Source organism: Coloeus monedula (assembly GCF_965178545.1).
Source record: "Coloeus monedula genome assembly, chromosome: 4".
In the NCBI taxonomy this organism is placed as follows: Eukaryota; Metazoa; Chordata; class Aves; order Passeriformes; family Corvidae; genus Coloeus; species Coloeus monedula.
The window spans coordinates 29,381,661-29,403,754 of record NC_138784.1 but is presented as its reverse complement, the minus strand read 5'-3'; the positions used below and the strand labels follow the sequence as shown (position 1 = coordinate 29,403,754).

Below are 22,094 nucleotides of genomic sequence, written 5' to 3'. Positions count from 1 at the left end.
TTTCCACACCCAGTACTGGCTACTGAGTGCTTAATTGCATTTGAGTACAAAGAGAATTAATTTCTTTCCAAAGATACGTTTCTGTATTGCAATATCTAGTTCTAGTTGGTCTTATGTTTTTCTAGAGTAACAGAGGTCACATGGGTATTTCAACACATGAATCACAATCCATTTCACATTTGATCTTCTATTTGCCTGGAATTTTTAGGCAAGCTTCCTAGAGCTTAGAAGGCATTTACATCACACCTTTGCAATACTTCTGATATGGAGGGTTGGCTATGGCAAGATGAAAGAATGAGTATGAGCTTTAGAAAAAGTGTACCACTTTTTTTTTGACTATAGAAAGATATAGCTTTCTATGTCTGTCAGCCAAAAAACTGTTTTTTAAAACATGCCACAGCACTTTTCAGACTGGTTTACTCTTTTTGATGAATGTTTTTTGGATGTTGCAATCTTTTGAGACCCTTATATACAGAGAAATACCTCTACTTCTAGTCTTGTTCAATGACTGAAGCAGATCTCCATTCTACACCTACCATGAAAAGAAGTAAGATTATTCTGGTAAAGTGGTGCACCAGTCCAGTTCCCCACATAGGTTGTTTGGCATGGCGTTAGATGAAAATAGCTGATGAGTAGATGCTCTGCACCTTTATATTTAATAGAAAATACACAGCCTGATTTTGCAAGCTTTCTTAACAGTGAGCTAAAGAAAAAGAAAATAGATACCAGGTAAATTGTAATTATCAGTAGTACATGATATAAGCTCGCATTTCTGGCCTGATGGGAGTCTGTGCTGCGTTGTGGACCTCTGTGATCTGACAATAATTTCTAGTGTCTCAGCAGGGCTACTGTCAATAGGCTTATATTTGCTGCATATGAGCCTGCATGTCCACCAGAAACAAGACCACATGTAGCGAATGAGTTTAAAAAACATTATCCGAATTGGTTTTCTGGTGTGCAAACTGGAAATTTATCATATCTGTTATGCTTTATTTTCTATATTATTCTCTGTAATATTCCAAAAATTCATTCATTAGCATATTAGGAAAATGCAAACACAGCTGAAAAAAACGGAGTCCTGTAGTTTGTTTGCAGAACCATTTGGAGTAGTTACCTAGCATTAATAACATGAAGCATGTTTGCAAAAATAGCCAACTGTGTAACACCAGAAATGGCAAAAAAAAAGACAGAAAACCTTTTCAGACTCTTTCTTTTTTATAGAAAATCTTACGCTTTTTGTAGCACCAGCAACCCACTCTAAATCTTCTCAAAAGGGCAGGATTTGTAGTAATGAAAAACACCTTTTACTAGACCAGATTGACACATCTGGGAGATACAGGTGTTTGGGCAATAAGGCCTTCAGGTCTCAAATAGCAATTGCAGCCTTTAAAGAAGAATACAAGTTGAGAATATACACGCTGCATGCCTGAAGTTGCATATCTCAGGCCATCTGAGAGATAAGGGTGATAAGTATAAACTGATTTTAATAAAAATACGAGTGACTGCACCAGGCCATAGCAGAGCTCTGTGTTTAAATCAACATCCTCTTAAGCAATGGCTCATACAAAAAGAAAGTTTCCCTGGTTGCTCATGTTCCATTCATGTTGTCACATTCTAGCTTAGATGATAAAAAATTTTTAAATGTAATAAATTTACTAATTAAAATTCTACTTAGATTGATGATACTTCACACAAAAAATGTAATTAAAAGTTCATTGTGATTACAGTGCAAGTTTAAAAATTCATGGCATTTTTGAGGGCTGCAATAAAATACAGCTCTAGCAGTTTAGATAAATACTAGTAGTAAGATAAATACTAAATACTTAGCAATGGAATTACACATTATTAAAGTCTCATATCTTGGTCTTATTTGACCACGGGTACTTTATCCTTAAAGAAATATAGTATTAGTGCTAACATCCAAAATATAACTAAATGTTTGGATTCTGACATACTCAGAGTGTTAAGAAAACTATCAATTAAAAAAAAAAAAAAAAAAAAAAAAAAAAGAGGACGGAGTTGCTGTGCACAAACATTCTCGATCCCTGTTAGAAGAGCACCAGACCCACCTAGTGGAATTTTCCTTTATTACAGTGACTCCAAAATGCCATCTTGTAAGTAATATCGCAATATATGCCTCTTGGTGGGAAAGCTGATATGGATTATTGTCACTGAATCACACAAGTTAGGGCTGGGGAGATTCCTGCTGGGTTTCTTCCTGTCATGCATGACTATTATGCTGGTTTTCACCTACTTTAAATTTATGAAAAAATGATGTTTACACTGCTCATTTAGAGAGGCAGTATTTTCTAATTTTTTATATGTCATGGACTTTTTTTTCCTCTAACTAAATTTAATGTGTATTTTTTGTGTAATCTTATTTTTTAAGCAATTGAATACATTACTCTGACAACTATCTGGCTTTAAACTTCAAGCCTATAAAGTTCGGTCACATTCCTTCTGTAGTCCATAGCAGTATTGGAAACAGTATTAAATTCTGTTACTGATATCTTTTAAACTCTCTGGTGAAATTTTTCTTTCTTCTCTCAACTCCCTGAAGCACATACTAGTATCTTTCTTGTATACGTGCAAAACTGTACTAAGATCATGCACAGAAATATCAAGGACGCTTAAAAATATGTTTAGATAACATGCTTTTCTAAAACTGTAAGACCATATTCAAACTATTTTGTATTTTAAATTAATCTCAGGAATATGGGCAGGAGTTAGTGATTCTGCATGTATGACTCCTCTGTTTTCAGCACATAGGAAAGCATAATCAGATTTCATTGATTCTTTGCCATATAAATACTTATTCACTAACAGAACACTAGAAAAATGTTTATAAAGTTTTCTAGGCCTCAAATGTAAAGCAGATTTATTAGTTGAACCAGCAAGACATGCAGAGTTGTAGTTTCTCAAGTCCTCAGTTTGACTGCTGAACATAGAATTAATATTTACTATCTTGCTATGAAGTTTACAAATTATCATCATATATAAAATTTATCCTTAGGAAGTGCAAATTGGTTCAAATCTTTAGGCACAGCTGTAAAGAGCACAGTCCTTATAAAATCAGGTCTGTGCTATTTGAATGGAATTTATCTTGCCTCAATAAAAAGCACAAGTCCTGGAAAAATCTTAGGAATTTAAAAAGGAAATTGGAAAATCTGTTTTATATGGGATTATTATGGACTTTTTCAGAAAACTGACATGGTAGAAAAATGAGGTTATTTACTTTACATATTCTTTCTATTCATAACTAAGAGCATGGATTTAAAAAGACATGGTAGAAGTTGTTCTCTTTTGTGATACAAATGCCCTAGAAGTATGAGAGACATAGTTGCAGGACTGAAAAAAGCCAGACATATGATACATGATGTTCCTAAGGAGTAGGCAGCATTTAGCAGTCTGGTACATCCAGTGGCTGTTAATGATAAAACGTGTTGGTATACGATGGTGTGCTACAATTACTTTCTCAGAACATACTGAGACTTTCCAGTACGTTTCCTCAATTAAGAAACAGGTTTCCAGGGGAAACAGGTTTCATCTCAGGAGTTTTGATACTGGGTCTTTCTTTTAATTATTATTTTTCCTGAATATCACAATTTTAAGTCAATAATTTCTACTGTATTTTCTCAAGTACAAAGCCAAGTAGACATTCAGAGCTATATTCATTTTATGGCATATAAAATGTCCACAATAGAGATCTCAGTACTCACGCAAAGGTCTCTTTAATTAACAGGGAAAAATAGGCACCTTTAAGGTATGACTCATTTGATATAATTTAAGCATTTGCTGCTTTAGGACTAGATGAATCACATCAGAGAAGCGGCTGCATATCTTCAATGATTATAGCGAGAAGCTAGACATGTATCTCCTATGACTGAATTGTACATATGATTTCACTGATATAGTCAGAAACTGAAATTTTATCCTTTCATAGATCCTTCTTTTGCTAAAGTAGAATACAATTTAGCATGTTCAATACAGGTCAAAGAAAATACTAGTGATTTCATTCAAATTGCCTGCAATTTCAAGTGATCACCTAGGTACATGAAATAAATTTTCAAGATTTTTTTTAATATTTAGATATTTAAAAATGATATCGAATTTCAAATGCAATTTAACTTTTAAAATATTTTTAATGAATTTCAAAATTTTATTTTCATAATTGTGATATAGTTATGAAAAAGAGTGTCTGTTTCTTAAGCCAATATATTTTAGAAAAAATAAAATAATCTGGAAAGTTACCAGTATATCCATGATTGCATACTGTAGGACCAATCATCACAAGAAACTTAAAAATTAACACATGCATAGGAAAAACAAAGGGTTTTCCAATATTGCAATGTCTTGCTCTACTTCCACCTACTTAATGAGTGGAATATGTAAAATAAGTAATTAATATAATGGGCAGATGAAAGATGCAGTTATGAATTTTGCCCAACTGTGCCCTTTATTTGGAATAATTTGGTAAAGTTGTACTGTAAACTCTTTTGAATTCGAAGCATTTTGGGAATGGCTGGTTAGAAGATGCACTCTAAAATACCAATAATGTAACAGGGTTCTTCTGCTTATCCATGAGGAGAGAAACTGATTAAGTTAAAGCTCTCTGAGAATATTGTTAGCCTTGTTTTTTACTGCTCGTGCTGTAATACCATATGAAGACTGGCAGAAGAGAAGTCTTAAAAAATAAGAGCCAGGGGAGGGAGACCATAAGCAAATGAAGCATAACACAAGAAGCAGATCAGGATAACTATACATTAAATTATATAACCCTGTTAAATGATTGTGAAACGCTTTTTTTTAAATATTGTTTTGTATACAGCTTTACACAACCACTGAACACCTCATGGTATCCTACCACCAGAGACACTTGAGTGCACCCATTTAAAACATTCCCAAGAGCCTCATGGCAAGCAATGCACTGAACAAGCATGCTGGGTTGTTGGAACCCCAGGTTCTGAGAGTTTCAGCCTTTCAGTGCTGAGAGGCAGTGATCCTCAGGAACACACTGTATTTGATCCAAAACCCTGGGAAAAGTTTCCTAAATTGTGTGCTAACACTGAGGTTGTTGCTGTGTAATTAAAGTTATGCCACTGGGTGAAATATGTAGAAATGTAGAAAATTGGGTTTAGAACATATAGATAAGAATAGGTTACAACTGGAGGATTTTGGGTGTGGATTTATGTCCTCTTCCTTCTCCTTCTTCACAAAACTGAATGTTCTGTCACTGGGTCAAAAGTTCCACACTGCAGAACATGAAAAGTTAGTAATTGGGTTGTAAGTAAAAACATATCTCATTATTGGTTAATTTAGACTTTAAAAAGCTTGGAAAAGTGAAACTCATGGCCATTTTCCACCCTTCCAACAAAGAGGCACACTCTGTGCAGCTGTGTTACTGGTAAGATATAATAAACAACTAAGTCCGAACAAGAATACTCAATCTCCTGTGTCTCAAGTCAAACTCTGAGTAAAAAGAACTCGAGATGTAAAAAGTAAAAGAAGTAAAAGTAATACTGGATTACTAAAATATCAATAAGTTTTATGAGGAGGTGCAGAAGAATTCCAAGTTTTCAGCTGCTGGCAAGACAGCTTTGGTGAAAGCACTGAAGGTGTAAGACCTCCAGGTATGTTCCAAAATGTACAAAATGTACCTTGCACTGACCAGTGTTTGTTCTTTCTGTACCAAGACTACTTACTTTTGACATGTCAGGATTAGGAAACAGGACTAGGGACTCAGGTGGGAAACTCACAGTGAGAGCAAACAAAGTTCTAAAATGTTTTAATGGGAGACTGCCCTTGAGATAAAAAAGATGAAGCAGAAAACAAAATGAACAGCGAAAATAATTGATTTCCCATAGCATTTTTCAGAGCCAAGTGTCAGCTAGCTTCTGAAATAAATAAAACATACTACTACTTATTATTATTTTACTAGTTGCATGTAAAAACTGACTGTGGGTATTGTCACTAACACTCATCTCTCTTACAATTCAGTAAAAGATTTATTAGACAGAGATAGTTCTTTAGACAGATACTTGGGAAATATTTTGGGATTTTTTCCTTATTTTTGTTTGTCTGTTTTGTAATAATTTTTTTTACTTGCAAGACATCAGGAGGACATGACGAAGACTAAACCCAAGTACAAGATCTCACATATTCAGAATTATGTGTGTTGTGATTCTGATCACAGATTTCTGCAGTTATCAGTAAACACGTTTCTAACCCTCCTATTAATTTAAACTTACCTTGACATCTTCCCATCAGAAGATTTATATTTCAGAACCTCTGAGTCTATTTAGTTTTTTGGTAATTGCTACAAGCACAGTCAAACAAAGAAGTGTGTTTCAGGACTGAATAAAATTCTTCATTTTCCTATCAAATGGCCTGTGTTTAATTATCAGCAGTATCTTCCTTAATTCCTTGTAGAAAAATGCAGTAGCTAATTCCATACTTACATGGAAAAAAACTCTTAGGTTAACACAAACAAATGGGATGCTACAATGCTGATGCTTATGGAAATATAACAAATTGTCAGCAATAAACACAAAATCTCAGCCATTTTGCTTAACAGCACCTGCTGCAAAACAGTGAGGGGGTTTTATCCTTGACACATTGGAATAATCTGTGTTAAATCCCTGGGGAAATGCAGAGAAGATAGCAGCCAGATTGCTTCTCTTCCTTATCTGAATTCCAGCGACCATCAGAAATCTCATGGTGGAAAGCTGAAGTACACTATACTAAAATCCACAGGAAAGTATTTTGCTGAGAACCTCATCTTAAATGAAACATCTCTAAAGAATCTTTTGTAAACTCTTAAACTCTTTCTCACATCAAGGCATTCTTGACACAAATCTCCTTACCTGAAACACTGTCCAATGTTTTATTTCTTCTATAATATATGACATGTGGTCATCTTTCATATTTTCTGTAAATCATCATTTTGATACCACAGTATTGTCTATTAATAACACCATAAAAATACTGAGAGAAACTGTAATTTTTGATCATATTTTAGAGTGTTCTAGGAGCTTGCTATCAAATCTTGAGGGTGATTCCCTGATGCAAAGGGTCAGCAAGCTGATTTGACTAAAGGAAAACAGAGAAAACCCAATTGTGAAAGCAATTTTGAATATTTGAAACTCTCTATGTACCTGTGTAGTCATTTGCTTCCATTTTAAACAGACATAAAATAAGGACTTTCATCTTTTTTCCATTTTATATGATACTTAGGTACTCTGTGCTTTTTCTTCAAAATGCATTTCTAGTCATTCTTGCTAAGCCCATTAGCATCTAATGGCACTTGTTTCTGACTCTTGACATCCTTGCATATACCTCCCTCATTTACTACTGACTCTCCTCAGTTCTCGGCTTCCTCTTTCCCACGCTTCAGTTCTAGCGAATTTCCAAAGCCAACCACTCCATATGCTTACAGGCATATTAAACTTCTGTCAACTTTTTTCTCTCACATTGTCACATCTTATGCTTCTGATTCCCAGGGAGCCACAAATTAACAAAAAAAAAGTTCACAGATCAGAGCAGATAACCTAAAATAATGGACTTTCTTTTGGTGGATGTCATATACTAGTGCTGCTGTATACTTTGCTATTAAAAGCAGGTAAGAAGAATTGTTTCTACTTGCAAATTGGTGCTCAGCTTCAACTAAAGAAGCAGCATAGATCTATCACTTCTCTTTAATAATGTAAATTTATGAACTAGCCTGGTGTTTTGCCATCCATCCTCCTCGGCTATGGCTTTGATGATTATCTATTGCTTATATAAATCTTACATAAATTTAACTTATAAAGCAGGAAGCACAAACTACCTTGCATTTGGTTATGTTCATTGAAAACACAGTAGAACCATATTGCGTGTGGGAACACAAATGTTTTAAATACTTAGCTCTGCATAATTCTTCTTCTTGTGCTTTATGTGTGCACATGAGTGCATATGCATTTCTTTGTGGCCTACTGGAGGGGAATGTATTTTAAAGTACGACATTATTACTGTTTTTTCTGTTTCCAAGTAGATCATGCATGTAGAATAGGAGATGATGAAAAAATCCTTTTGATGATAGAGACTGAAAGACCGTCATTAGAAGCTCATCTGCAACTACTCAATAGAATTATTATTGAATCTATTACTTTAAAGGGTAGCATGAAGTCCAGATCCTGACAAAATCAGGATGGCCAGGTGCTTGGCTGATGCCTCAAGAGTGATTAAAAATGCTATTTAGAAAACTGATATATGTCCTTTACTGATGACTGTGTTCATACAACCTGATTAGCTCAGATAGATTCTGATCCAGCTTTCAACACATGAAGAAAAGAACAGTGAAGGTCTAACTATATTTTTTCCAGTACCTTCTGTCATTAGTGCATCTGAATCAGGTACTTAGTTCATTGATTAAAAAAACACAGATAAAGCATTCTAATAGATTTGAAACTGATTTTCTGGTTTGAATGCCATAAAACTAGAACAATCACTAATTTTCTATTAACAGACTCACAGATTTGCAACAGCTATGTTGTAATTCATTATCTGAATAACATTTTGCATATCATTGCACAAAGAAACAAGTTTAACTGCATTTTCTCAAATTATTTTTCAAATTATAGCAGTGCATTCAAATCCATAGGCATGCTGCTTTTGGATTAATACTGCATTTTCAAGATCTCTATGTGGTATGAAGAACATTCTTTAAAATAAGCAACGAGTAGGAAAGTACAAACTGAGGTAGGAATATAAATCAGGAGTTAAATGTACATAACCTTGCAATGTCTTGATCATTGTGAAAGGGATCACAAATACCTGCCAATAACTATTTCAAGGATGTAAACATTTGGGCTGCCAGTGTGTTATTTACATCTATAGAAAATTTACAACTGGAGATAATGGTATGTAATTTTGAAATGATACAGACTGAATATGACAGGTTTCTCTGCACCAACAGCTATTAGAATTGTGCATTGCCCTTTATGGAAAGTGACTGAAGCCTTATTCCTTTGAAATTTAAAAACAGTGAAGGACAAAAATCCTTGAAGATGACTTTAAGGACTCAAGCCCTGCAACAGAACCTTTTACAGTTGAGTAAATACTTCCTTTCCCCTCTGCTTTATTGTATCAAAAAATTTTGACCTTACCTCTATTAATAATCTTGGTATAGTACTTTTCAGCCTTTTTTTGAAATCCAGGACTGTATCTGTATGATACAAAAGCAGAAGATTGCAGAGATATCCAAAGTAGCTCTGGACAATGTGAGACAGGAGAATCAAGCAAAAGACCCAGGGTAAGGCTGCTGTCCTAATTCTGGCACATTAATCACACTGATAAGTCTATATGGCACAGCACTGCATTGGCTCTCGCACCTGAGAACGTCAACAAAATCTGCTATAGAAGGAAAATATTTCTAAAACATTTCTGATCTTCAACATCTCTGTAGTTAAAATGACTGCCATACAGTCCCCTTTACCTCTAACTATTGAAATCAGTTGCAAACAGAAGACAAATCATGCTAGCCAAGATCTGATACACTTGGGAATTTTAACTGGAAATATCAACTTGTCACAATATCCTATAAAGCAATGTAGAAGCAGAAAAAAAAAAGATCCAAGATGATTGTAAAGAAGAATTATTTCTCCTTTGCACACTACTGAACACAGTATTCTTTTAAAAAGCACCAAAATAGAACTGCAGTCCTTGAAAACATTATGTAATAAATTCTGCAGCTTTATTTCTTTGCAAAAAGGGATATGTCTTTATGATTTTTATCATTGCAAAATTACTTCAAAGTAAAGGCCGAAGTATTAGTTTACAACATTAACACAATTATGTTCTTGTTTGCTTTTATCTATCATCACCTCCAAGTATTTTATATTGACCTTCAATCAACACAATCTGTTTTAAAGTGCCTTAAGCTAAAACTATGAGAGGAAGGTTTTGTGGGCAGAAAATGCAAACATTTGAAACAAACAATTTATTCCAGCCCAAGTATCACAAATATTGTCTACAAAATAAAAATAAAATACCCATAATGAAATTATTTAGAGCAGCTATCTTTTACTACAATCAAATTCTTGTTGTAATGAAGGATGCCATCCTAAGCCTGCACATTTCAGAGTTCAAATTCAAAATAGGATGTGTATAAAATTTCTAAATTAATATCAGCTTGATCTGAAAAAGGACATTATTTTAAAATAGAAATCAAATTTCCTTGCTGGCTCATCAACACTTAAAAGGTTAACCTGGTAAAATATAATTCTTTATTCAGGCCTCTTCTAAGCTATTGAAGGCAGAACAAGTTGTTGCCTAGGACAACAAAATATTTAGTGACTGTATTTCATCTGTTTTTGTAGAGAACTTGTGGGCTGGCAGAAGAGGTTATTTTCCAGAGGTTTGAAAGGAAATAAGAAGTCTATTGTACTCCCTGGAAAGGAGATCACATTCTGAAACTTGAAATATGAATCTTCTGATAGAACACTGAGATTTTAGACAGAAAATCAAATGATAAGGCAATTTATTTGTTCCCTGAATGGAGAAAGATTTTGTTAGGATACTTCAGAGACAGTACTCTCTCTGGCAATAGGTAAAGCAGGTTGCTTTATAATGCAAGATAATTTTTTATTAAATCAATCATTTGTGCTACCCAGTGTGTTACAGGACAAGAAAATGATCCTGCAGATGAAACACAATAGGTGCTAAAATTGCTCAGCTTTGATTATTAGTGCTAAAAATGTCTGCCAATCACTACCTGATTATAATTTGTTTTGAAGAGAGCGTGGGGAAGAGAAGGAAAGAAATAAAGGAGAAAAAGAGAGGGGGGAAAGCTCTGATTTTAAAAATTCTAACGCTAATGTTTGCCTCAGAAAAGAGTGAAAAGCAATTGCTATCTGCAAATTTCAATGACTACATTTACAAATCAAACATGGTTGTTTTAATATCACTTTTAAATCAGAAAACAATATTTTTTTAATTGCCATAATATAAGGAAATAATAGAATCAGGGAAATTACTTCAAAGTAGTTATGTCTTCTATTTAAATAATCTGCTGTGCAAAAGGACATCAGATGGATTACAAGAGAATCATTATACAACCAAAAAAATAAATGTCATGATATTCTTCACAGTGCAAATGTTTCCTCTTTCTTTCTTTACCATACTGTATTGTAAACTGAATAAAGCACTGCATTTGAACTAAAAGAAGTGTTTTTCCTCCCACTTCTCCTGAGTCTGGGCACTGCCATGATCCAAAGTGGGAGTGGGAAGAGGTAAACAGTAGATGTTTAAAGGAACTGCCATGGTTTATGTCATCTTGTGATCTTTTGCAAGTAACAGTACAGAGGAAAGAGAATGATGTATTTAAAAAGTATTTTCTTTAGCATGAGGAACAGATGGAAGTTTGCACATCAAATCACTCCAAGGCTGTAAGATCACTACCTATGCAGAATGTTAAATGCAGAAACTGTATGGAAGAGCTAAACATGTTATGAAGTTAAAATACTGGCACATGGATTTGTTGAGGATACAGAGCTTCCAATGAGATTTCGAGAGACAGCCACTGCAATACTACAACAACAGTTTCTAAATTGTAAGTAACAACCACAGTAATTTAGGAACCAAGTGAGTAATGGAGATGCTATCAGCATTCAGAACAGAAAGAGTCTGACTGCAGAAAGAATAATTTTCAAATGCAAGATCCAAAGGAACAAATTTAATACATGATTGCAATTGTTAAGTATTTAATTATTGCAAAAGAAACAGATATGCATTATTGAAACCATTTTGAGACCTCTGTGGGTGCCCTGGATAAGGGAAATCTACGCAACTACTCTATGCAGGGGAAAAATGCTATTCGTATAATATCCCATGGCTTTTTTTGTACATTTAATGAACATACTGATCCTGTTTCAAAGGGAAATAGAGTAATTTAGTGAGTTATCCTTTGTATTGGCAACCGTAGTGGCTAACACATATTAATGGAATCTCATTTACAGTACTGTCCTACTAATGCAGGAGCAACTGAATAAATCCATATACATCTTACCTCATGAAGAAATAATGCATCATGATAAAAGCTATTCAGTTCCATACTGAGAGAGTTTTTAATATGAAACATATGAACAACTCCTCTGTTGTAAAAAGAATGCTTAGTATTTGGTCCTATATATATATATATATATTAGGATAGCTTTGCAAACTAAGCCAAAGAATTTGAATGTATATTGAAAGTTTCCTTTATATTTTCTCAAACAAACCAACGTTGTCCATTACCCATTTCAAAATTGTAGTTATTTAATATAAAACCCACCACAAATGCAGTAGAAAATGTTTTCCTGAATGTCTTAATGCATCATATGCATAGACTGAGTGAGAAGACCCAAAGCTCAGTCTGCCTGGCAGAGAATTTTAAAGATTCTCATTAAACTTTCCAAGGCTAGAAATACCTGTTCCTTACTAAAAGAGGCACATTTGTTTTTGCAGGGTGTCAGAGACATTCTCAAGCATTTTATGCTACCTAGAAACTTTGAAATACAAGACTTTTGGTCTTGCACCAGTATATCAATATGGTTGTCTCTAAAGAAGTATTGGTTCACATAAACTAACTTCAAGAACTTGATCAAGTACCCTAGTAATATGCTTCCAAATGTCTGGAAAGAGTGAACAAAGAAAAAGTCATACAGAAAACTTTCTACACTCCACAACGATAGAAGATATTTTTAATAATAAAATACCTAATAACTTGAGATCCCACAACCTATTGCTAGTGCAGCCTCATGGTCTTGAAAGCTCTTCTGATCATCAAAATTTTTGGTGCCATTTAGAAAGCAACCACAGGAGAACTATGGGCATCTTTATCAATCAGCAGTGTCTCTGGGAGATCAGAAAGGACTCTAAACACTCTTAGTTCTTTTCAGTGATATGAAATCTAGCAGGGGGCTCTGAAGCAGAGAGGAAAAGGAACAGGAGCTGTAATTCTGCAGTTGCAATGTCTCAGAGTATGTTTCATTCCTCTCCCAAAACTGTCTCTGCAGAACGGCACACTTGGGAAATTAGGTAAGAACAAGAGAAGAAGAGCCACAGAGTAACTTTTCAAACAGAATCTGAAGGACAGACCTCTAAAGAAAAAGAAATCTTTTCATGCCAGATAGCATGGGAAATGAAGTTGTCAAGTGAGCACTGTACAAAATCTATCCATTTGGTGTGTACTACCCAATCAAACTGTGGAGTTCCTGTCTGCTTTGTTGGAGTAGATGAAAAGGCTGCTGAGCAAGACACTAACCTGATCAAGGTATCTGAATGCAGTATGTGCAGTAGGTTTAAGTTCTTTAAGCACAGACTATAAGATGTATAGACATTGTAGGTGTATTAGTCAGCTAGTGCCTTATGACAACTCTGAGAACGAAGTTCAGCACAGTGGCTTCCATAACTTAGACCTACAGGCTCAAGCTAGATATGTATAAAGAAATTCTGACTTTGAAATTAGCCATGTATCATTGCCACTCTCTGACTGTACTGGAGCTGTAAAGAGAAGGAACAGAAAGATACAGAACAAAGATGTCTGAAATTACTAAATGATGTAAGACTCTTCAGTTTGCAAGTGAGACCACTGAATGGAGAAATGACGGAAGTGTGTAAAATGAACCACAGCACAGGAAAGATAAACAGAGAAGGAATTCAAGGATGAATTTGCTGAACTGCTAGCAGCAATGGGTAGTTTTTTTCCTTAAAAACTTCTTAACTGAGGACTGGAGAGTGACAAAATTGATGCCAATTTTTGAAAAGAGTTTCAGGGAAGATCCATGGTAACACTGGTCCCTATGCCTGTCCCAGGTGAAATAGTAAGAAATTAAAAACGCATACTTAGTAATGGACACGAATAAAGAACAAAGAAGAGTTAATGTGAATGCATGTAAGGATGCCTCATATCTCAGGAGCCTATTTGTGTTCCTTGAAGCAGTCAAAATCACATAGAGAAGGTTAATGATTTGCTTGATCTGCTTGTTTGCCTGAATTTCTAAAGTCTTTTCATGGAGCCACTTTTAAAATGTTTTTATGAAAAAAAACCCAAACCCCACAAAACGGCAGTCATGAAATTAAGCCATAAGAAGATGTTCTTTCAAGGAGAAATTGCTGTTTTAACCAGGAAACTGCAGGAGAAATTGCAGTGGAAGAAGGTATCTAGTGAATTCCTCAAGAGATCTGTGAATGGACCTTGGCGGCTCAGTATATTTATTCATTCTGTAGGGAAGAAGACGAGCAGTAAGATCACAAAACTTGATGATGATAGAAACCTATTCAAGGTCAAAAAGTCAAGGACCAGTTGGGCCCATTCCAGAAGTCCTTAAGAGCTCAAAATTATTATTTTACTAATGCTATTCAGATAATTCATAATATGGTTGTTCATCATATACTTGCCTTCCTTGGTCATCTGTTCATGGGGATTTTTATAGACACCACTGTGGGTTATGTAGACCCACTGATCTGCTTCACTATGGTCATTGTTCGGCTCTTTCATTCCTACAGTAAAAACATCATGGGCTTCAATAATCATACAGCCACTTCAAATAAAACTGAAGAATCACTTTTCCACACAGTATGTAATTCAATTAAATTGTGGGACTCATCAGTGATCGCGTGAAAGGTCCAAAGTATTTAGCTATAAACTAATGGAAGGCAATGGTAGCTAGTTTCTCTCTCTGGTATCTTTGCTCTGATCCTGAACAGCAATCATTATATCCTAAGGGAAACCAGGAATGCAATTTGGGAGAGAGTTTCAAGAACACTTCCCAAAAAGTTCAGGATCTGGACAGTAATTGAACCATATCATAATGATTAATTTTACAGAAGACAAAGACTGAATCATCCATGTGAAAGAAGTATGTATGAGGAAAGAAGCTCACAGTGCAAGATGAATTAATTGAGAAGAAATGTAAACCAGGCCACTTCCATGTAACCCTCCTCCCAGGAGTTCAACTATCTGTGATTCCAGACCTACTTTCAGTACAGCGCAGCTGTGCAACTGTTCTCAGTTTCCTTCTGAGAAAATTGCTAGGGCGTGAGAGGGAGCTGTGAGAGATTGCATAGGCTGGAAGCATTCAAGATGAGAAAGGTAAAGTTGCAGACATAAGTAAGATTGTTGAGACAGGGAAAACTGGCACCTCAAGGATTCAAGGAACAACACTCACATGAAGAGGTATAAAATCCTAATGAGAAAAAAGAAAGGGAAATCAGAAGATAGCAGTTCGGCAGTACAACAGATCAGCCTGTTCCAGTGAGCCCCAGAGGCCAGCTCTCCCCTACCTGAGTGATGACTACTTGCCCTTTACACTGAGTGACTCATTCGGTGGGGGTTGATTTAATGCCTAGTTCATTAGTCCTACAATGAATTGTGTTACACGACAAATAACCTGCTTTGTGCTTTTAAGGTGTTTATATCTTGCCTGAAGAATCTCTATGGTAAAAGTTCCCTGATGAGAGTGAGTCCCAGAGGGGGAGGGTTATGTAAGTAATCCAGAATAATTGACGAGAATAATATGATTAGTCATATAGAAAAGCATTTATACTTCAAAGCACAGCTGCACAGGTGGGTTAGGGGATTACAGAACATACTGGACTTTTTTCAGCCAATGATATATATTTCAGAAAAGTTTCTCATAGCTACAGTATTGAATAAATTATATCTGAATCTGGATACAGAATCCGATCTCTCTAATGAGCCAAGAAATCTGGGAGACAAAAGCAAAACTGTTGGGAAAGCCTAATCTGGGAGAAGGCATTCTGAATACTTACAATCTCAGGATAGGAAAATTAGAACAATGCTGCTCAGAAAGCGCATCACAGAAAGAAATGGATCTGGGAAAATTCTACATTATCTAAATGAAAAATTAATTAGAGAAACAAAATCTGAATTTCAAAGTCTGACTTGTTGAAGAAGAACTGAGAATGCTGGTGGGAGCTTGCAAGAAACACAAGTGAATAACTTTTAAAATTACTCTTCTCATTCAAATGCTTTTAGAAATTGCTGCTTGATGGCATTTGAAGAAACACACGCTCCATATACACGTAAAAGTTTGAAGAAACTAGCATGTAAGTCAGAGATGACATTACCTTGCCAGAATAATTTGCAATAGATTTTAGGAAGCTGTATATTAAATTTCTTTCTTAATGCCAGAGAATGACCAGAAAAGCTGAGAGAAGATGCCCTTTACCACCAGTGCCTCAGACATTCTCCCTCTCTCATATGCTTGGTGTTCTCCTTGCAGTGGTTTTAAATGTGATTATCTAGATAGTAATTTACAAGAACAATAAAACTGTGTTAGAAATAAAGTAAGAACTGGTTTTTTTAGGAAGACAAGAAGATTCAAAGTTCTGATCATTCCAGTATCCTGTGGGAATAAAGGGTAAATCATGAAGCTTAACTTTAATCATAGAATCATTTAAGTTGAAAAAGACCTTTAAGTTCATTGAGTTCAACCATAAGTCTAATGCTGTCAGGTCCCACTAAACCTTATCTCTAAGTGGCACGCCTACATGTCTTTGAAGTATCCCCAGGGATGGCAACTCAGCCCTGGTGACTTCACTGGGCAGCCTGTTCCAATACTTGACGACTCTTTCCTTTCAGCGAAGAAATTTTTCCTAATATTCAGAAGTAACCTTGAGGCACTTTCCACTTATCCATATTGTTTGTTACTTGGGAGAAGAGACTGACCTCCACCTTGCTACAGACTCCTTTCAGGTAGGTGTAGAGTGAAAGGGTCTGCCCTGAGCCTCAATTTCTCCAGGCTGAACAACCCCAGCTCCCTCAGCTGCCCTTCACAGGATGTGTGCTCCAGACCCTTCACCACCTTTGATGCCCTTTCCGGATACACTCCAGTGCCTCAAACTCTTTCTTGCAGTGAGAGGTACAAATAAAAGATATTATCTCTACCATCAAACCTGTTTATATCCCTCCATGACCCATGGTTGATTTCCCAATAGCTAAATGGAAAGAAGCACCAAATATGAACAAAGGGATTCCTTGAACCAAACTAGGCATGGCTTTTATGTCAAATTCAATGGGTGTTTAAAAAGCTGAAATGAAGAAGTTATCATTTCTGTAGCCCTTGATATATTTTTATTGCATATTAGGCATAAATTTAATTTAAACTTCTTGTTCCATCTACAACTTAAGCACCAAGAGACACCAAACCAAGGGTACTCTGAATTCTTTTCAGGATTCTGAGTCTGTTTCTTCTCTTACTTTTCAAGTGCCTGGATTTTGACCTACTCAAGTGAAGAGTCCTATTCCTAACTTAGTGGCTTTGACCTTTATGCATTCTTTTATGAAAAAACTTTCTGCGACAAGCTTTTCTTTACCATCACCTGAAGAAGTGAGACCTTTGAAATCAATTTCAGACAGCAGGCCTGCTGGTCAAAGCTAAGTATCTCATTCTGACAGACTGCACAATGATTCAAACCAATTTCTTGTCCATTTCTGAAAGATTCCCATCAATTGAAAGAAAATAGTAATAGTAAATACCTTTCTAAGCTACAGATTTTCTCAGTGAACATAATATCATTACATTGAGCTCCTACTGTTTGGGGGGAATCAAATACGGCTAGACTAAAATAGAAATTCTTATAATGCAAAACTGTTTTATTAACTCTTCTCTTGAACAACATAATTCAAACATATCAGGTGGGAAAAGTACTTTTCTCTGTAGATTCCTATATCTATAGAAGTACTTATATAACTATTAAACAGCTGCTTCTTGCAACTCATAGCAAAAGGGCATGTTTTCCCAAGTAGTACAGACCTTTAAATGGAACATAATGTTAAGCTTTAAAATTAGAGGGACATAGTGGTCTGGTTTATACTAGTTTTACAGAAGTGTACTCCTGTTAACTTCAGTGCAGGTACTCCTCTTTTCATCAGTTTAAGCAAGTTTGGAATCAAACCACAAACCTTTAATGACGTTTTAATAATCCACTTGGGGGAGCTAAAGGGTAATTTGTTTCCAAATTGATTATGGCAAAATGGGATGCAAAATTACAGAAAACAGTAAGAGCAGAGTCTTCTACTGTTTTTTTTTTTAACTCAGTGCTGGGTGATGACCTATATTAGCTCCTGAGGCAAAGGGTCCCCTGTTCTTAGTAAAATTTCAGCCACTTAGAGAAAAAAGAATCCCAGTTATAACTAGCTTAGCTGAAGACACCTGTAATGCATCAGTCATATCCTGACTTCAATTATGCACCTACAAGATACATTGAATGCAAGAGGGACATAACACATGAGGCAGAGTTTGGCCTTACACTACATTTTTGTGCTAGTTAACATCAACCGTGACAGCAACAAAAGAAATTCTAACATGCAATGGTTTTGTCTGTCAATTAATATGAAATAACTCCTTTTATATTTTTCTTTCTTTTCTTTAGATGCTGGTCTCAGGCTACACCTGCCTGTGCCTCATGAAGCAGATGCTGTGTTGAAACATGGCTTTGCACCATAGTTATGTTCTTCATTTCTCCAGCCTGGGACACAGTGGGAAGTCTTTCCTAGCAACTACACCAGCTGCTTCATCTTATGCTTGATTGACTATGGTTACTGGTAGCCCTTTGACTGTTCTGGGACTCAGGCACTAATCAGAGGCAGAAATGTAGTATCACCTACACTGGAAGGAAGTGCAGAGCCTTTTGTCTGTGAAGAATCAATAACATTATATCAAGCTTCTCTCCATATAGAGGTTGCCCTAAAGTTCATATAAACTGACATTACAGTTGATTTCAGAAGTCACACCAAAGCTACAATCATTCCTCTTTTATAAAAGAAAACAACTCCGTTCAAGACATATAACTCACACAAAAATTCCACTGGCAGAGCTGTACTGTCAATGTCTTCACTGTAACATTACAAACTTCACTTTAACAGTACAAACTTCCTCTCATTCCAAACTACCCCGCAGTGCAGTCCACATCAAAATTTATGGTTGTCCATATGTGGACATCTAATTAAACTGAGTCACGTAAATGAAGTTTCAAGCAGAAATTATAATTAAATTAAAAATTGTGTTCTTTTAGCATAACTTACTAACTATAAGGTTTCCTTATTTTATGTCTAGTTCAGCTGGAGCATGTAGAAAAAGTAAATTGTAAGTATCTCTACAGGAAGTACTGTTCCAAGGCACTTTAAAAGCAAAGATGTGTGCTTTGTAGCTATAAACTCCCCAAAAATATTTTTAAATGTCATTCAGCCTCCTGAAGGCAAACACAATAATGTTGATTGAATAACATGCTAAAGACAATGGCAAAGTAAATGGAAGCAAAGGATACAGTCAACCCAGCTACAGGCATGAAAGGTGTAGTGATTAACAGCCCTTGATGACTGTATTTGTAGAGCAAATTGCTTTTCTGCATTCTCCTTGATGTATAAGGACAAGAAATTATATAATGTATTTGGGAGAAACTACTGCTATAAATTCATCAACTTACATTAATTAATTCAATCTCCCATATTTTTTTCACAAGGTCCATCGATGTATAGCCATTAATTAGAAAGGATTTGGTATAGTCACCCAGTTCAATGGAATCCAGCCATTCAGCTACAGAGGAGGGATTGTAGCCATCGTGACCAATCTGCTTCATCTGAAAAACAAGAATGAGCAAAAATTACCAGTGACACTCATTAAACACTTTTCAGAACAGGAGCTGCACGTATTATTTGCTTTGGGTCAGTTGTCTTATTCTCTGATCAATATTCTTTTAATGGTTAGTACAACATGAAACGATTTTGTAAGCAGAAGCAGTAATAAATCTTAGTTTTCAACGCATCTTTTCCTTACGGCTGCTTGCCTTTTACACCAGAGTATACCAAGACTGTAGCCAGAGTTCAATTCTTTCTAGACATCAGAAAATTCATAAGTGGGGGAATACAAAAGGGTAAACGAGACACTAATATCCTTACTGCTCAAAAATGTCAGATTTTCACCTCAGATTTCATAGAAAGGGAAGAAATTAGACTGAGAAATGGGTCTTCTGGTATCATACTGCAAATGAAACATATGGTCTTGATTATATTATTCCAAATTTATCTTTTCTACCAGGCTGTATGTTATTTTATAATGGCTGAACCTGCACTATATTTTTCCGTCCCCAGGGAAGGTTTAAAAAAAGTCTCTTTCCTCTACCTGCTCACATTTTTCATGGAACCCCTGGGAATTTACCATGTTTTAGATTGCTCACTGTCTGTTAAGTTGCCTGAGATTGGACAATTGAATCAGATATTATCAGAATGGAATTGACAGAATAATGTACACAGAAGTGCACCACTTGCATGTATATAGAAACACAGCCACCTAATCTCATAAATCTTGTTTTCATAAAAAGCTAAAAAATACCACTAGCATCTAATTTTTCTGAACTTTTTAAGCTGCCAGGAAGGAAAAGCTGCAATTTCTCTTTCACAATTGCCTCTCAGTGACACAAGTGAAGATTTTCAATCTAGCCATTAAAGATAAATCTGTATAAAGCCTATTCCCGTGCAGTTTGTTACGCCATACTGTTTTTATGAATTTTAAAGATACCTACAATAGTGGCAGAAATAGAAGTAGAATGAAGTAGAAAAAATTATGAAATAGCCTCAATTTTCAACAGTATTTTACACATACCATCTTTCTATGGAAGTGTAACTATTGCTAACTTGATAATTCACTGAACTGGTAAATTGTTAAGAAGCTTTAGAGGGTTAGAAACATGGGTTTTGCATAGGTTCCTGACTGTGCAAGGGTGACTGCAAATAGTAAAAGCCAGTCTTCCATTTTTGCCTGCTAATATACATTCCTACTTTCTGAGAAACAATGGAAGTGTGACAGAAACATAACACTTTGAGCTTAAGTTTGAAGTGAGTGATGAAGTAATTTAAAAAGGAGAGAATTCTGAGCTTAATATCTTGCCTGAACCAATTTATTTCTCACAGTTTATTTGAAATACAATTTAAATTCAGAGCAGAGAAAAGAAAATTAAAGTCTGCATTTGAAAGCCGCAGCAGTGTTTGTCGATCTGTCTGCTCAAATGCAGAAAGCCAGCATGTCATGGTCTTGATCTTGGCCTCCTGCAGTGTCAGAGAGGAGTGATGCAGGCACACTGCACCATGACTGCGAGAGTTTACTCATAGTCTTTTGCTGCAGATATTGGGTATAAAATATTAATGGCAATATTTAAATGATGTAATGAAATCATTATCTTAAATCACAAAAGAAAGACAAGCGGAATCACAAATTTAGCAGTGGAAATCATAGCCTTTCAGGTCACTGCTGTAACAAAGGAATCATACTGGAAAGAAAGAGCTCAGTTTTGTTGTTGAACTTGAAATTTTGGAATTTACTTTCATCCTAATTTAGGATGAAATTATTCTATGACAAAAGCATGGCAATGTCTTCTTTCATTGTCATTCAGACTTACATTAAATATTAGATTGACAGTAGTCTGTCCAGCAAACTGCAAAAACACTGGAGGATTCTGGGATCTCTGGCTCCTAGGAAACTTATTTCAGGATTTGATTTTAATCAAGGTATGCTTAAATAGCAGATACATGAAAAGCAAGAACCTGATAATTGGAAGAAGAAAAATCTAGGACAGAGAAGACAAGAAGACATATAGAGCCCACAGGAAACACAGGAGTTTTGGAAAATATAAGGTATTTTTGTTTCCTTTCTCTAACAACAAAAACTGAAGCACCATGAAAACAATTTTCAAAGTATCCAGATGGGGCACGATATGCAAATTATTTGTTTTGTTTATTCTTATTTATTATTTATTATTTAATCTTTACATTTAATAGATTCTGATTTTAAAATGCTTTTTTTTTGGCCCACTGATTTGAGATAACCCATGCAGTCTGGTCCGTACTTTTGGTAACCCATCAGCCTCTATGAAAATAAACACAATATGGCAAGTTTCTAAATTCTCAATTCCCACTGAGATCTCCATCAAAAGGGTTGTTAAGATGGATATTGCTCTACTACACCAGAGTTGCAAAGGGCTGCAGGCAAGTAAACACAGGTGAGCAGTACGATAAACAAGAGGCTGAGAACAACTGAAATGGATGTGACAATTTCAGT

At 35.5% G+C, this 22,094-nt stretch overlaps 1 protein-coding gene across 4 annotated transcripts in view; it reads right to left on the bottom strand.

Moving 5' to 3' along the window:
* ANKS1B (ankyrin repeat and sterile alpha motif domain containing 1B) overlaps positions 1–22,094 on the bottom strand; it is a gene marked incomplete at both ends in the record, with an annotated part of 412,015 nt that overhangs the window by 136,058 nt on the left and 253,863 nt on the right. For all 4 annotated transcript variants that reach the window (XM_082280940.1, XM_082280941.1, XM_082280943.1 and 1 more), the window contains one exon: positions 19,468–19,620. In XM_082280940.1, coding sequence (XP_082137066.1) covers positions 19,468–19,620 — 153 coding nt within the window. The remainder of the gene's footprint in view (positions 1–19,467; positions 19,621–22,094) is intronic.